This window comes from Acomys minous (assembly GCF_964271855.1).
Source record: "Acomys minous genome assembly, chromosome: 6".
NCBI classification, from domain to species: domain Eukaryota; kingdom Metazoa; phylum Chordata; class Mammalia; order Rodentia; family Muridae; genus Acomys; species Acomys minous.
In genome coordinates, this window is record NC_140487.1 from 128,800,083 (window position 1) to 128,814,855 (window position 14,773).

Below are 14,773 nucleotides of genomic sequence, written 5' to 3' on the forward strand. Positions count from 1 at the left end.
TGTTATACCTGTTCTGAATGTTTGGGCTCCAAAACAGAGAAAGGGGCATGGTGTGCCAAGATGGATTGGTTATTTATAATTTATTATTTTAAAATTTATCTTTATTTTATGTGCATTTGTGTTTTGCCTGCATGTATGTCTGTGTGAAGGTGTCAGATCTTGAAGTTACAGACAGTTGTGAGCTGCCATGTGGGTGCTGGGAATTGAACTCAGGACCTCTGGAAGAGCTGTCACTGCTCTTACCGCTGTGCCATCTCTCCATCCCCGAGACTGGCTATAAAATAGCTGTTCAGCTGGATGGTTGTGGCATATAGCTATAATCCCAGCACTAGGGAGGCAGAGGCAGGAGGATCTCTATGAGTTCAAAGCTAGCCTAGTCTATAGAGTGAGTTCCAGGACAGCCAGGGCATCACAGACCCTATTTTGTGGTCGTTCTTTTTTGGTTTTTCGAGACAGGGTCTCTCTATGTAGCCTTGGCTGTCCTAGACTCTCTTTGTAGGCCAGGCTGGCCTCGAACTCACAGCGATCTGCCTACCTCTGCCTCCCGAGTGCTGGGATTAAAGGCGTGCGCCACCATGCCAGGCCCTTGTTTTGTTTTTTAAAGGAGAAAGATAAAACATAGTTGTTCCTCTTCTTCAAGCAGGGCTCTTGAGCCACACAGGGGTAACCACACAGGTGGGGCGTTCCTGAGCATTTGTTGCTGTCTGCCCAGCACTCACAAAGCTCTTTCAGGGGGAGGTGGGTGACAACTGGTCCCAGAACAGCACAAAGCTCTGTCCTATCAGCCACACTGCCCTGCGAGAGCTCAGGATGCAGGCCTTGAGGACGCTGCGTGACATTTCCCTAGTCTGTCTCACGATGGCCCTGTGGAAGGGACCAGCGTCTGGCTTACAGCTGCATCTCAGTTCCTAGAGACAACGTTGATCCAACAGAGCACAGCGTGCATGGGTGAGTGAGCGAGCGAGGGAACGAGAAAAGCAACGGAGACCGTGTGAAGAGTGTGTCACTCACATCCATAGTGAGTGACAGAGTAAGAGCAAGAAAGGGTGCCAGTGCGGCCCTGCGAAGACTGGGCAACTTACGAGGACTACAACTTTGTCCTTGTACAACCGGGGCGACACTACGTGCCCATGTCTGCCTGCAGCCTTGCCTGTCAGGGTCCTAACTGGCCCAGACCAGACCCCTCCCACACCCCAGAAGTCCCCAGCAGGGTTTAGGGACACACTCAGCTGTCTGGTTACCCAGCATGAATGAGGGTGAGTGTGGATGTGAGGGAGGACCCCCTCCTGCCACATGCATCATGGCGCCATGTGGCGACACCAGCATCTCTTCTGACTGCTGTGCATTCCCTGATGGACATGACGCAGTACGGTTGGGTACGGGACACCAGTGAGGTCTTGCTCAGGAGAGTAGGGAGCTCTAAGCCTGGCAGCCTCTGGGATAGCTCCAGAGCTCACAGCAGCGAGCACGGAGGGACAACTGGGAGCCAGTTCCCAGCACTGCTGTAGGCAGGAGGAACAGCTGAGAGCACATGGATAGCACCGGCCATTTGGATTCTTGGTACCCGAGGCAAAGAGCCACGCCCAACGGCCAGGATGCTGCTGTCGCTATTGCCTTCTGAAGTCTGGGGCTACGCAGGCTGGTCCTGCAATGAGGATTAGCAGGGTGCTGGTCCTATTCAGGGAGCTGTGCCCGGGGCTAGTGGCAGCTGTGACCCCGTTTCTGATGAGTCCACCTGGCTGTGGACCGCACAATTGCCTGCAGCACCTGTTTGTCTCTGGAGCCCCCTGCATGGGCTTTTCTGGGCGTGGCCATCCATCCTGTCCTCCTGTTGCTTCCTTTCTCTCCTGGCCACAGGCTCATGCCACGGCCATGGACTCGTCCTTTCCTTTTTCTTTGGCAGGATGCCTGAGGAACTAGAAGGCTTTGTGAGTCTGTCCTACTCGCTTTCCTCTCTGGAGTCAAGACTCTCCTCTAGAAGCCTCGGGCCTATTACTTAAACGCAGTTGTTTCCCTGTGTGTGCATGAGTGGGCACACGCGAGCTGCGGCACCCGTACGGAGGGGACAGCCCTCTCATTCCACCATCTGCATCCTGGAAATCTAACTCAGGCCGTCAGCTGGGTGCCAGGCACCTTTACCCACTGAACCATCATCTCACTGGTCTGGACCTATTTAAAACGCCCGACACGGGGAGGAGCGGAGGCTTTCGACTTCCTGCCCTGGTGGGAACTGATGTCAAGGGAGCTTGTTTTAGCCACAGTGTGACTCACTCCTCAAGGTGGCCAGTCGCCACGGCACCTGCCAGCAGCCTGGAACCTAGTAGGTTTGACGGCAGGTGGTAGCAATGCCCAGATGGCCACTTCAGCTCTCTCCGGTTCACGGTGGGGCAGGGACTGCTGTTAAGATACATACCTCACAGACCTGAGATACTGTCAAATCCGCATGGAGCACCTGACAGACCCTTGTGGTCGGCGGCCGCAGCCAAGCGTCCCAAGGGAGCCGGGACTTTGCTGCACGGACCCTTTTCTTTCAGAACCAATAGGCTGACTAGTCACATCTCTGCCTGGGACTGTGTCCAACAACTTTCCTGTGGCCTTTATGCTAATATCCAAACCTTCTGGTGGAGACTTGGCAGTGAAGGACGTGCCGGATGGCCACTGTGGACTCGGTGTGCTTAGCGGAGGATATGCTCCCACCCTCACGTCCCAGGGGAGGGGCAGGAGACCGCCCCACAGCCCCTCCCTGTGCCCCCCTGCTCCCTTCCGACTCCACTCTTCCTCCAGAGCAGTGGAGGGGCATGGCAGAGGGGCCCATGGCCAAGGCCCAGGGAGGACCCTGAGCACCAAGTTCTAGAGCGGCCTCTGCTGCTGAGTCTGGAGAGGATAGGTTTAGAGGATCTGGTAGCAAAAGGTCACTACGGGGGAACAGTGTGCCACTACACAGTCCTCACATCAGCCACTGGGACGGGCAGAGGATTCTCGTCTGTGTCTGATCTAGAGTGTCCACCTGGACTTGTCGGAAGCAAAACTCCAGCGCTGGGGTTCGCCCACCCTCCTCTGTCTGCAAGGGCAGCCGCTGCCCTGCCTGCCCGAGCCTGTCATGACTCCCTCTGCAGGGTGGCCCTAGAGGACATCAGAACAGAGTGTGCCGGAGGGACAGCGCTAGGGGAGGGAGGTGTAGGTGTGGCGGGCTGCTTATGGGGGAGGGAGGGGAGGCTCACCCCGCAAATAGGCCATTCCAGAGCCCAGACCTCAGCTCAGGTGTCCTGGGGGCTCAAGTGACAGTTTGGCTGTCAGTTCTTTCAAAACCCAAGCCCACGGTGGGGGTCGGGCGGGGGTGGGACGGGGGTGGGGTGGAGGTGGGGAGAGCCAAGGAGAAACCTGGCCTCCTCTTGCTCCAAACAGACAACAGACAACAGACAGCAGTGCCATCTAGCCTATAACCCCCCGAACAAGACCCGTGTCAGCAGGCCTAAGTCCAAGAACTTGGACACACACACCAGTGGCTACACTGATGGTGCTGACAAGAGCAGTGCTGGGTCAGTTGGGGAAGGGCTGGGATTAGGAGCCTCTCCAGTGCTGTTCCAGGGGCTCATGGGGGAACAGTTGCAATTCTCCTTGTTGCCCACATGTATTTCCTTCCTTATGAGGGGCCAGGGGACCATCATTCTGAGTCTCACCCACTGTGTAGCCTCTGGGCCTATGCTCCCGCCCCGAGGCTGCAGCTCTCTGCAGCCAGTGCTGGGCTGTAGACCCTCAGCAGGTAGGATGGAGCGACCATCCCAACAGTGGCTCCTCTAGAGGAATGTCCCCAAGAAACTAGGCACGAGTCCTGGCAAACATGCCGTGAGAGATGCCTGGAGAATTAAGAACCAGAGAGAGGGCCCCGCCCACGTGACCATCAGTGGGTAAACACATGGCTCATCTATGCAAGGCAACATCAGGTGGCCATGAGGGAGGGTGTGCACATCACCCTGACAGGCATGAGCCTTGAAGATGCTTCACCGAGTGAAGGCTTCCAGAATGCAAGGCCAGCCTATTAGCTGGGCTCCCTTTCAAGGCTGAGCTGAGGAAAGCCAAGTTGCAAGACGGAACACAAGCGGGAGTGGCCAGGGAGGGTAGGGTGAGGCGGGTGTGAAGACGCATGGGGTGTGTCTCCTGGGCCGAGGAGGATGAACTGTGATGATGTACTGAAAACTACAGTACCACGTGCCTGATGCACTGGGGGACCCTCCTCGGCCACTCTTGCTGCTCAGAACCACGTGGCTCTCCAGCCTCGAGGGAGCTGGGCTGAAATTAGACACTATTTGTGCCATACCACTCACGTGGTGAGGTAAGACTGACGGGAGCCCAGGGCCAGGGGCTGAGGAGGAGTCAGGACAGTGGCTGGGAGACAGTGTAGAGCTCTCGCTACTGCGCCGAGGGATCTGAGGTACCTGGCTCAGTGTCAGAGTCGGGGCGACGGGTTCTAAAAGACTGGGGCCAGCAGAGAGCCTATGGGTGGAGCTCAGACCAGGCCAGGTAGGGCTACCCTGTGAAGATCTAGGTTAGAAATAAACTCATTGCTTCTCTCTGATGCTGCCAGAGCAAGAAAATGAGATGAAAAGCTCACAAAATTGGTTCTTAAGTATCAAGGGCCAGTGAGATGGTTCAGCAAGTGACAGCTCATGCTGCCAACACCGATCACCTGAGTTTGGTCCCCGTGGCCTAAATGGTTGAAGGACAGAACTGGCTCTCAGAAGCTGTCCGCTGACCTCCGTGTGTACACACACATTCACAAGCCAAATGTTTTTTTTGTTTGTTTGTTTTTTTGAGACAGGGTTTCTCTGTGTAGCCTTGGCTGTCCTGGACTCGCTTTGTAGACCAGGCTGGCCTTGAACTCACAGTGACCTGCCTGCCTCTGCCCCCCCACCCCTGGAGTGCTGGCATTAAAGGCCTGCGCTAGCCGCCACACATGGTTCCAAATGTTTTTTTAAAAAGAGCGTCAGTGCTCTGAATACCGCATAAATACCTACACTTGAAGAAGAGAGACAGGAGGCTCTGACTGTGGTACAGTAAGGCCCGGCTCCAGGAGGGCCACGGGTTGCGAGGCATCATCTTTCCTGGCTGCCTCTGAAGCCTGGCCCTCCCCATTCCTCCCAGAACCCACACACACTAACAGTCCTGTCAGTAAAACATGACTAGTTCTGTGACAACACCCTGTTCTTCCTGGGGGGATGGAATGCAGACAGCGCTGGCAGTGGACCATCTGGAAAGGTCAGAGGAAGGTGTCCAGTGTCCCAGAGTTGGGCAAGTTCCAGATTTACTCAATAGGCTAATCTTTATATTTTCCCTCAAAAGAGTGTACTTTTTTTGGTTTTTTTGTTTTTTGTTTTTTTTTTTTTGAGACAGGGTTTCTCTGTGTTATCTTGGCTGTCCTGGACTCACTTTGTAGACCAGGCTGGCCTCGAACTCAGAACTCACTGAGATCCACCTGCCTCTGCCTCCCGAGTGCTGTGATTAAAGGCGTGCGCCACCAAGAGTGTACTTTTTTTTTATAGGTGACATTTCAGTAACTTTCCCAATTGTTTGATTTTTTTCTTTTTGGTTTTTTGTTTTGTTTTCCGAGACAGGGTCTCTCTGTGTAGCCTTGGCTATCCTGGACTTGCTTTGTAGACCAGGCAGGCCTCGAACTCAAAGAGATCTGCCAATTATTTATTTTGAAGCAAGCTGTTTTTCTCTCCTAATATCAGGAATGGACTCAAGTGAGAGCCCTGAGGCTTTTGCTTGCTAGCCAGCCCAGTGACGAGCAACAGGACAGACAGGGTCTGGGCAGCTCTGGGAAACCAACCATGACACTAAAGAAGACGCCCCTTGGGGCCCCCACTCTGCCTGTGAGAGTAGCCCACCACACACAGCAGTGACCCTCGAGGCTTACCAGGTCCCAGTCTATGCTGCGGAAGAAGGCGTGGGATTTGATGTCAGAGAACCCAGTCTGCGGCCGGCAGCCAAGCCTCTCTTTGGGATCCTGGGGGGCAGCGGGGGAGGGGGGGAGTTCAAATAGGGGTGAGTCAGGACTCCCAAGGAAACGCGATCCAACCCAGGTTTCCCCGCAGGGGCACTGACTGTACCCAGCCATTCCCAGCCAGGTACAATCTCCCCTCTGCTGGGGTTCATCCTCCGGTGGGTTATTTTCTCACCATTTGTTTTGCACCAATAAAAATTAAACTCACAGATCACAGAGCCCCAGTGCCAAAGCGGACGATCAGACCTGCACAGAGCAGCTGACAGCTGATAATAAACAGCTCTGATAGCAGCGGGCTCCGTCCACCCATCCCATCCCACGGGTGACTTGATCCCAGAGATGTTTGGTCACCAAGGCCAGAGCTTACCTTATTTAAAAATCCTTTCAAGACGTGTGAGGCCTTGACAGACAGGAAGCGGGGAATCCGGATCGGCTTTTCCAGGATAACTGTGAGGACAGGGCCCGGGTGAGAAGGGCAGTGCTTGCCTTTCCTGGCAGCCTGCAGGGTACCTGAACTCTGTCCATCTTCATGTGTTTTTTTTTTGGGGGGGGGGACAGAATCTTGCTATGTATCTAGCCTGGCTGTGAACGCCTGCCCTTCCTACCAGCCCTCTCAAGCAGCTGGGATGACAAGGCCATGCAACTCAAACCTGGCATGAACCCAAGTTCCAAGCCAGAACTCAGACTTGCACCCCCGGAACAACCTTTTGGTCTGAGGCATGCGAAGGCCTCTGGACACTGGTCACCAGGGGGTGCTGAGGGACAGCCCTGAGGGACACGCCATTAACCCTGACCAGGAGTAAGGGGAACCTGCCTGGGGCTACAGGAAATGCCTCGGGTGGGCAGAAAGGGGGCGCTGGCTGCCAGGGCACCCTCTCTCTAGGTGACTTGGGGTGAGGTAGACTTTGGCCATCTGACTTCACATCCTCTGCCAGAGGAATGGTTCCCCGCGTGCTTGTACCGGTGCTGAGGCACCAGCCTGGTCAACGGCCCCATCCTCACCTCTGAGAAGGGAAGAAAAGAGCACGCAGAGGCAGGGAGCTACCGACCTTGGAAAAGGTAGTCTTCAGTGTTCATGTCAGGGTTGTCCGTGATGATGTCAAACGGGGAACGGCCAGCCATCATCTCGAACATGAGCACACCCAGCGCCCACCAATCCACGCTGAACCCTGGAACGAAGCAGGCAGTCATTGGGCAGGAGGCGGTGGGGAAGCCCGTGACACTCTCAGTCCATGAACGTGAACACGCGGAAGAGCCAGTGTCCATCTCCCCGGGCAGCAGGGCTGAATTTCACTCACTGAGCTGGGCATCTGTTTCTGCAGAAGCTGCAGAACTGGTGTATGGCTGTGACTCCTCTACCTGTACTGCGATAACCCAGGCTGTTACCTGGCCCTTCAGCTCTGCTGGGGCAGCTTTGCCACACAAACACACTGAATGGGTCCAAGAACGGACCCTGCTTTGTTGTGGTTGTTGTTATTAATTTTATTTTTTAAAAAGATTTATTTACAGTGCTCTGCCTGCATGTACACCTGCAGGCCAGAAGAGGGCATCAGATCACATTATAGATGGCTGTGAGCCACCATGTGGTTACTGGGAATTGAACTCAGGACCTCTAGAAGAGCAGTCAGTGCTCTTAACCTCTCAGCCATCTCTCCAGCCGCCGCTGCTGCCATCATCATCATCATCATTATGATCATCATCATCATGGTCTCACTATGTAGCCCAGGCTGGCCTTGAACTTGTGACCCTCCCGCCTCAGCCTCTGGAGTGCATGCCACCATAACTGGCTTTTTTCCTGTTTTCATTTAGAGTTACAAAGTCTCCTTCTCACCGAGGAACGCAGAGCACTTTTTCACACGTGTAAAGCTCTAGGTCAATGCCCAGTGCTGCCAAGACACACATAGCTAGCCGGAGCCCTTCTGTGACGTAAGAAAACACTTCCTTATAACTTCTTCTACATTCACAAATTTGTTTTTGGAAACAGGGTTTCTTTGTGTAGACCTGATTGTTCTGAACTAGCTCTATAGACCTGCTTGACTCTGCCTCTCAAGTACTGGGATTAATGCCATGCACCACCACTGTCTGCCTTTATTCTTTGTTTCTTTCTTTCAAGGTGTATGTATGTGTGTATGTACGTATGTATGTATGTACGTACGTACGTATGTATGTATGTATATGCATGTATGTATGTATGCATGCATGTGAGTGCTGTATTTGCATGTACACCTACATGCCAGAAGAGGGCACCAGATCTCATTATCGATGGTTGGGAGCCACCAGCTGGTTGCCAGGAGTGGCCCTCAGACCCTCTGGAAGAGCAGCCAGTGCTCTTAACCTCTGAGCCATCTCTCCAGTTGTTCACGTTTTAGGTTTTTAGGCAGCAGGAGGGAAGGCGGGCTTCAGCTCTGCCTGGCCATCCCTGCGTCTCTGCAACAGTTCCCTCTGTCACACACAGAACCAGGGCCACTTAGAACCCTGGCTGGTTCTAGACTATTTCTGCTCTAATCTTTTCTTCTCTGGTTACTGACAGTTTCAACTGAAGCAGCTACTAGCAGCCCTGTCATTCTCTTGGGTCGGTGGCTCACACATGCTGCCTGACACAAGCACGCACATACACATACAGCCTGCTACACTTGTGGCCTTTACGTGAAGGTGTGTTTTTACGAGTGGTCTCACTGAAGTCACCGTCACGAGTTAGGGTCAGATGGCACATGCCTGTGATCTCACCTGCATGGCAGAAGACACTAGGATGCCAAAGTGGCTGTGGACATGTACAACATATATGATGAGCCTGCTGTATGTTAAGTGTGTGCGCGTGTGCACACACACACACGGCATGCTATAGCCTCTCTTCCATCTCATGGATGTCCATGTACCTATAATATCCATGCACCTATAATGTCCATGTACCTATAATGTCCATGCACCTATAATGTCCATGCACCTATAATGTCCATGTACCTATAATGTCCATGCACCTATAATGTCCATGCACCTATAATGTCCATGCACCTATAATGTCCATGTACCTATAATGTCCATGTACCTATAATGTCCATGCACCTATAATGTCCATGCACCTATAATGTCCATGCACCTATAATGTCCATGCACCTATAATGTCCATGTACCTATATGGGTCCTGCTGCCACCCCACTCCCTCCTGCAACACACACACACACACACACACACACACACACACACACACACACACACACACATGCGCATGCGCGCACCTGTTTCCACCAGAGAAGGAGTCATCGAAGTGTGCCATTATGACTACAGGGCACCCCAGGTCACACTCTGCTCTGGACCCTGACTGAGGCACCTCTGCCATTCCCAAGGACACCACCGTGTTTCTCCACATACGTGTGGCCTGTGGCTCTGGGTGCTATGACCTGACCCTGGATCTGTCTGTCTTTGCTCCCTTTTCCTTTTCCTCCTCCCAGCCTTAGGGTCCCTCAGGGAGGGGAATGTTGTCCGGGGTCGTCTGGTAGGCTGGGAAGGTGTGCAAGAGGTGACCTCCAGCAGGGAAGCATGGGGGTGCTGTGTGTTGTCTTTGGGTATACTCGGCCATACATCCCTCCCTGACCTTGTAGGGGAGGGCGGGCAGGCTCCTGCTGAGTGAACATCGCCAGGTCGGGGAGATTTCCAGAGAGTCCCCACCCCCGCCTATCTCCCACATGCCTGGTACTCACCGTATTCTTCTCCTCGCAGGATTTCAGGGGCGATATAGTTCGGGGTTCCACAAAAAGTGCTTGTCGTGTCACCAGGGCCTAGGCCTTCCTGTGGGGACACAGTCACCAGGAGGGTGACTCCCTCAGAGAGCCACAAGGAATGCCCACATAGGCTAGCTATGGGCGCAGGGTGGGGGCGGGGCTCATTCTGGTCAGCACTGAGCTGTGCCCAGCCAGTGAGTACTTCTGCAGGGTGTCAAGGGCAGACAAGCAGGTGGGGGACAGGTGAGGCGGACGGGTGGGGGACAGGTGAGGCAGGCACCTTGCACATGCCATAGTCCGTCAGCTTAATGTGTCCGTCAGCATCAAGGAGGACGTTGTCCAGTTTTAGGTCCCGGTAGATGATCCCTCGCTCGTGTAGGAAGTTGAGGGCGATACAGATCTCGGCAGCATAGAACCTGAGGTGGGGTATCCTGTGGTCAGCAGAGGGACAGTGGCAGGCAGCCGGACGGGGGCTGGTGCACACGGAGCCCCACAAGGTATCCTGGTCACCAGGGAAATGCAAATGTAAATTACAGTGGGATTCCACCTCCCGCCCACCAGAATGGCTACCTAATGCTGCCAGACGCGGGAGGGTGAGGACGCGGGAACCTGGACCCCACGTGTGGGTGGTGGGAACGAGAAAAGTGTGACCGCAGCGAGGTGCCTCAAAATATGAAGCCTAGGGCCGAGAGCAGCTCGGGGGGAGAGCTCCTGCCTGGCTTACACTGGTCTACGGCACCAGAACGAACACGCCAAACAGAAAGGATACACGTCAAAGGACGACTCCACTAACACACATATTCCCAAGGCTGGAGACGGCAGGGCAGGACCATGACGTTATGAAACCCACTACTTTGTATACTAAATTTTTTTTTTTTTTGAGTCAGGGTTTCTCTGTGTAGCCTTGGCCGTCCTGGACTCCCTTTGTAGACCAGGCTGGCCTCAAACTCAGAGATCCACCTGCCTTTGCCTCCAGAGTGCTGGGATTAAAGGAAGGAAGAATTGAAAGTAGGGTCTCAAATATGCATGTTTTAATAAGTAGGTGCATAGCAACCTTACTCATAAAAGTTAAAATGTGGAAGCACGCACTGATGGGGGTGGGTGGGTAAAGGAGACGTGGGTAGGGCAGGGTCGCTCATGACTGCAAGTCTGAGGCCCGCCTGGGTCACACAGCAAACCCCACTGAAGAGGCAGAGGGGGCGGGGAGAGAGTACGGCCTATCGGTACAATGAAATATTATCCAACTTTTAAAAGCAATTGGTTCCTGACAGGCTATATAGTGACTCTGGAAGAGGATGCCAAGTGCAACACATAAAAGATGGGAACCCAGGATTCTACTTAGGGAGGTGTCGGATCAGACAGAGGGAAGTGACCAGGGCTGGAGATCGCAGCCTGGGGAGTCGGCGTTCACGGGGTACAATTTCCAGTGAGAGATAAAGAGGCTGTGTGTCGGTGGTGGCTGTACAGCAGCGTGATCAGCGTCACGGCCCCCAACTATAGACTTGGGACGGCTGAAACGGTGACAGGGACGCTGTGTGCGTTTTACCACGAGGTTTATAAAAAGCAAGTGGACGGACAATGAGCTGTTGCTGCTTCTGCCCACTTTCTCCAGGAGGAGCCAAGGGGGCTCCCAGGACTTCAAGGGGGAGAAACTAAGGTAAATGAGAAGGGGCCACCCAAATCTCCCCCAGCCCTTCCTGCAAGGCCAGGGCTACGGGAGGCACCAGGACAGAGAGGCTGGAGGGCAGCTGTTCACGGCCAGAACGCGAACCAGGGCCTTCTCTCCTGATGCACTCTACTCCCGAGGGAAAAGGACAAAGCCAGGATGTCATGATCGTGAAAACAAAACAGTCTGGGAGGGACCACCCTCAAAGTCTGGGGAGGGACCAGCCCTGGGCACAAAGCTCCCCAAACTCTCCCAGAGGCTTTGGAATTTCTTATGATATAACAAAGTCTAACCTTTGCCACCTTCTGCCCAAACCTCGCTCCCCTCTTGTCCCTGCTGGCCTCCTGAGGAAGGTCCCCAGGCCGCAGCCTTCAGTGCTCTGGACCCACCTGGCGTGCTCCTCTGGAAGTTTCCTCTGTCTCTGCATGTGGAACATGAGGTCTCCCCCGTTGACATACTCTATGACCAGGAACAACCTGGCAGGAGAGAAGGGCAGCGGGTCAAGGGGCTGAACCCCCCTGAAACACTCTAACAAGGGCCCCACTGACGTGGCCACAGTGAGTGAACCTCCACATGGACAAGGGGTTACTTTTTAAAGTGTCTGCCCGAGTTACCCGCAGGTGCTTTGTAAGTGCCCAAAACAAGGAGGTGACAGGGCACCAGGGAGCTCTGGGGTCAGCAGGAAACAACTCAGGGTGAAAGAGAGGTGACAGCAGCTGGGCATGGTGGCAGAGGCAGGCGGATCATTGTGAGTTCGAGGCCAGCCTGCTCTATAAAGTGAGTCTAGGACAGCCAAGGCTACACAGAGAAATCCTGTCTCGGAAAACCAAAAACCAAAAACCAAAAAGAAGAAAAGAAAAAGAAAGAAAAAAGAAAGAGAGGTGGAACTGGGAATTTGGACCAGTGAGGTACGAGGCCTGGGTTTAGATCCTGACATCTGGGGTCCAAGACCATTGGATGATGGATGTGGCTTCATCATAGGATACAAGGTAGGGCATTATTTGTAGAAAACACGGAACAGACTTAGGCTAGGCACACGCCTTTAATCCCACCACTCCAAGGCAGAGGCAGGCGGATCTCTGAATTCAAGGCCACCCTGGTCTCCAGAGTGAGTTCCAGGACAGTCAGGGATACACAGAGAAACCCTGTCTCAAAACAAACAAACAAAAATAGACTTAGGTGTTCATTCATTTATTATTTCATCTCTGTGTTCCTAATGGTGCTAGGTCTGTTTTAGGGTTTAAAAAAAAAAAAAGGTCACGATAAGGCAAAGATGGTGGCCGGACACCCTGGGGTTAGGGACAAGTGAACCAGTGACCAGAGAAGAAGCCGAGGGCTTATGGAGCATGGGGTAGGGAAGAGCGCAGAGCTGTGGGCTATCCCGGAGGCAGAGCAAGTTTGGCTCAGATGGACTAAGTGGGGATCCATGGGGCAGGTGTCCAGGCCAGGTTTAGGGCAGGTGAGGAAGCATATGAGGGGAACACGGTTTAGGGGTTGACCACTCTCTTCTGTATGTGGATGGACCTTAGGAAGGTGTAAATGGACAGGCCCAAGAACCAGAGGCACCTGTCCACCGGGTGAGAGAGACGCTGTGTGGATCAGAGAAGAGCCAGGCTGAGCTGAATGGGCCTGCCCTTAGCCGGACATCAGGGAAGACTGCTTGCTATTCATCACGTCAGACTGGGTTTGACTCAGAGATGTAGCCTGGCTGCTGGGGCTGAGGTACAGAAACTTTAGTGTGGGACCGACACTGTAGGTCCTGAGGGAGATGCCCAGCAGCCGGGTAAGGGGAGAGGCAGCGGGGTCAGGCAGAGGTCAAGTCTGAGCTTTGTGGAGCTGGGATCCAGCACACAGGCCCTTCATGTCTCTAAACATTGGCCATGTGGTTTCTCTCGCTAATAAGATCTTTGCTGCATTTAATAAGACTTAATTTTCAAAATCTGATTCACAGTAATTTCCCGAGCTGCCCTGTTGAGGGTACCTTGGGGACATCTGGGCTGGTAGCTCGTGTTTGCCTTGGAAATGTTTACGCGCAGCCTACTGCTGTCCAATAGCATGGAGCCGGTGTGGGAAGGAGCAGGCAAACCTTCATCTCCTGGCTCCCGTAAGGGCTCTCAGCACACTGCGCGGACCCTCACAGCCTAACCCCAAATCCACTGTGGCCAGACACCAGCTTTTGGCCTCCGTAGTTCTGGCAAGAGGCCAGAGAAGACAGGAAAACAGACGCAGCATGTTAACCGGCTGTAAACCACTCACCGAACTATAAACTACATTATTTAGATGAGAAATAATTTCTAATGTGTGGAAATCAGAACATGAGCCTCCAGGACCAGACAAGGATCTGCGTATTTCCTCTAGGCAAGCCAGCCCCCCAGGTGCCCTGGTCCTGAAGAAAATTCCAGCATGCTTGTGTTAGGGCTGAGGAAAGCACTTCCCTGTGATCTAATTCACTTCTCTAGCCTCTATGGGATAAGCTTATATGTCGTCTACAAAGTCCCCTGCTTTGCCCTCAGGGACTCACTGGCTGTAGTCTACTTTGTAAGCAAAGTTTTACTGAAAGGAAGACACACTCATTAAGTAATACTTGGCTCTTGGTATTTGTGGGGTTGGGGGAGGGCTGACTGCACGATCCTTTCAATGACCGGAACCACTGTTGCTCAAGCCTCCTCTACAGAACGGACCCTCCGCCGTAGTGTATTCATCTCTGGATTGCTTACCACACTCAACAGAAGAGAACACGGCATGTTGTAGTGCCAGGGGCTAATGGCCTGACCCTGGGGTGCCGCTCAGCGTGCTCGCCTAGCACACACAGGGTCATAGTTCCACCCCAGCACCCCCAGCACCACACAGGCCAGAACAGGCGCAGTCCAGGGAGAGCTCCGCGCAAGGTCTTCTGACACATCAAGGTGGAAGGTGCAGAGGACAGCCCACAGTACAAGGCAGGACTGGGGCACCCTAACTGTGAATCTCCTGTGGTGGCTTTTCTGTGACTGTCCTCTGGCCCTCAGAGAGGCAGCCCCCAGGAGCAGACAGGCGGAGCACTCAGCTCCGAGTCATGAAGAGCTCTCAGTGCCTCCAAGTGTCCACACGATGACCATGCCCCATGGGAGGTGGGCCCCATGAGGCTTGTCAGACTCCAGAGATGTCTAGCACCTCAAAATTAGTCAAAGGTCTCTCTTCAAAACTCTCTGGATGACTACAAAGCAAAGATATTTACCCACTTAGCAGGATTCACAAACTTAATAGGCCCTGTCATCAAGGAGGGGCCGAGCCCTGCCCTCATGTGCCAACACTTAAGCACGGCTCCCTTTAATAGGGAGATGCTTTGGTTACCTCCAGAAAACAGGCTCCACAACCCCACCCTGCCCCCCGAAACAGAAGGGC

The 14,773-nt window shown here is 53.7% G+C and overlaps 1 protein-coding gene across 2 annotated transcripts in view; it reads right to left on the reverse strand.

Moving 5' to 3' along the window:
* The window catches only part of PRKCZ (protein kinase C zeta), a 106,102-nt gene that overhangs the window by 1,396 nt on the left and 89,933 nt on the right, over positions 1-14,773 (reverse strand). For both annotated transcript variants that reach the window (XM_084785314.1, XM_084785315.1), the window contains 6 exons: positions 11,779-11,865; positions 10,004-10,139; positions 9,703-9,790; positions 7,054-7,173; positions 6,372-6,451; positions 5,918-6,007 (listed from right to left, as the gene is read on the reverse strand). In XM_084785314.1, the coding sequence (XP_084641440.1) occupies positions 5,918-6,007; positions 6,372-6,451; positions 7,054-7,173; positions 9,703-9,790; positions 10,004-10,139; positions 11,779-11,865 (601 nt within the window). The remainder of the gene's footprint in view (positions 1-5,917; positions 6,008-6,371; positions 6,452-7,053; positions 7,174-9,702; positions 9,791-10,003; positions 10,140-11,778; positions 11,866-14,773) is intronic.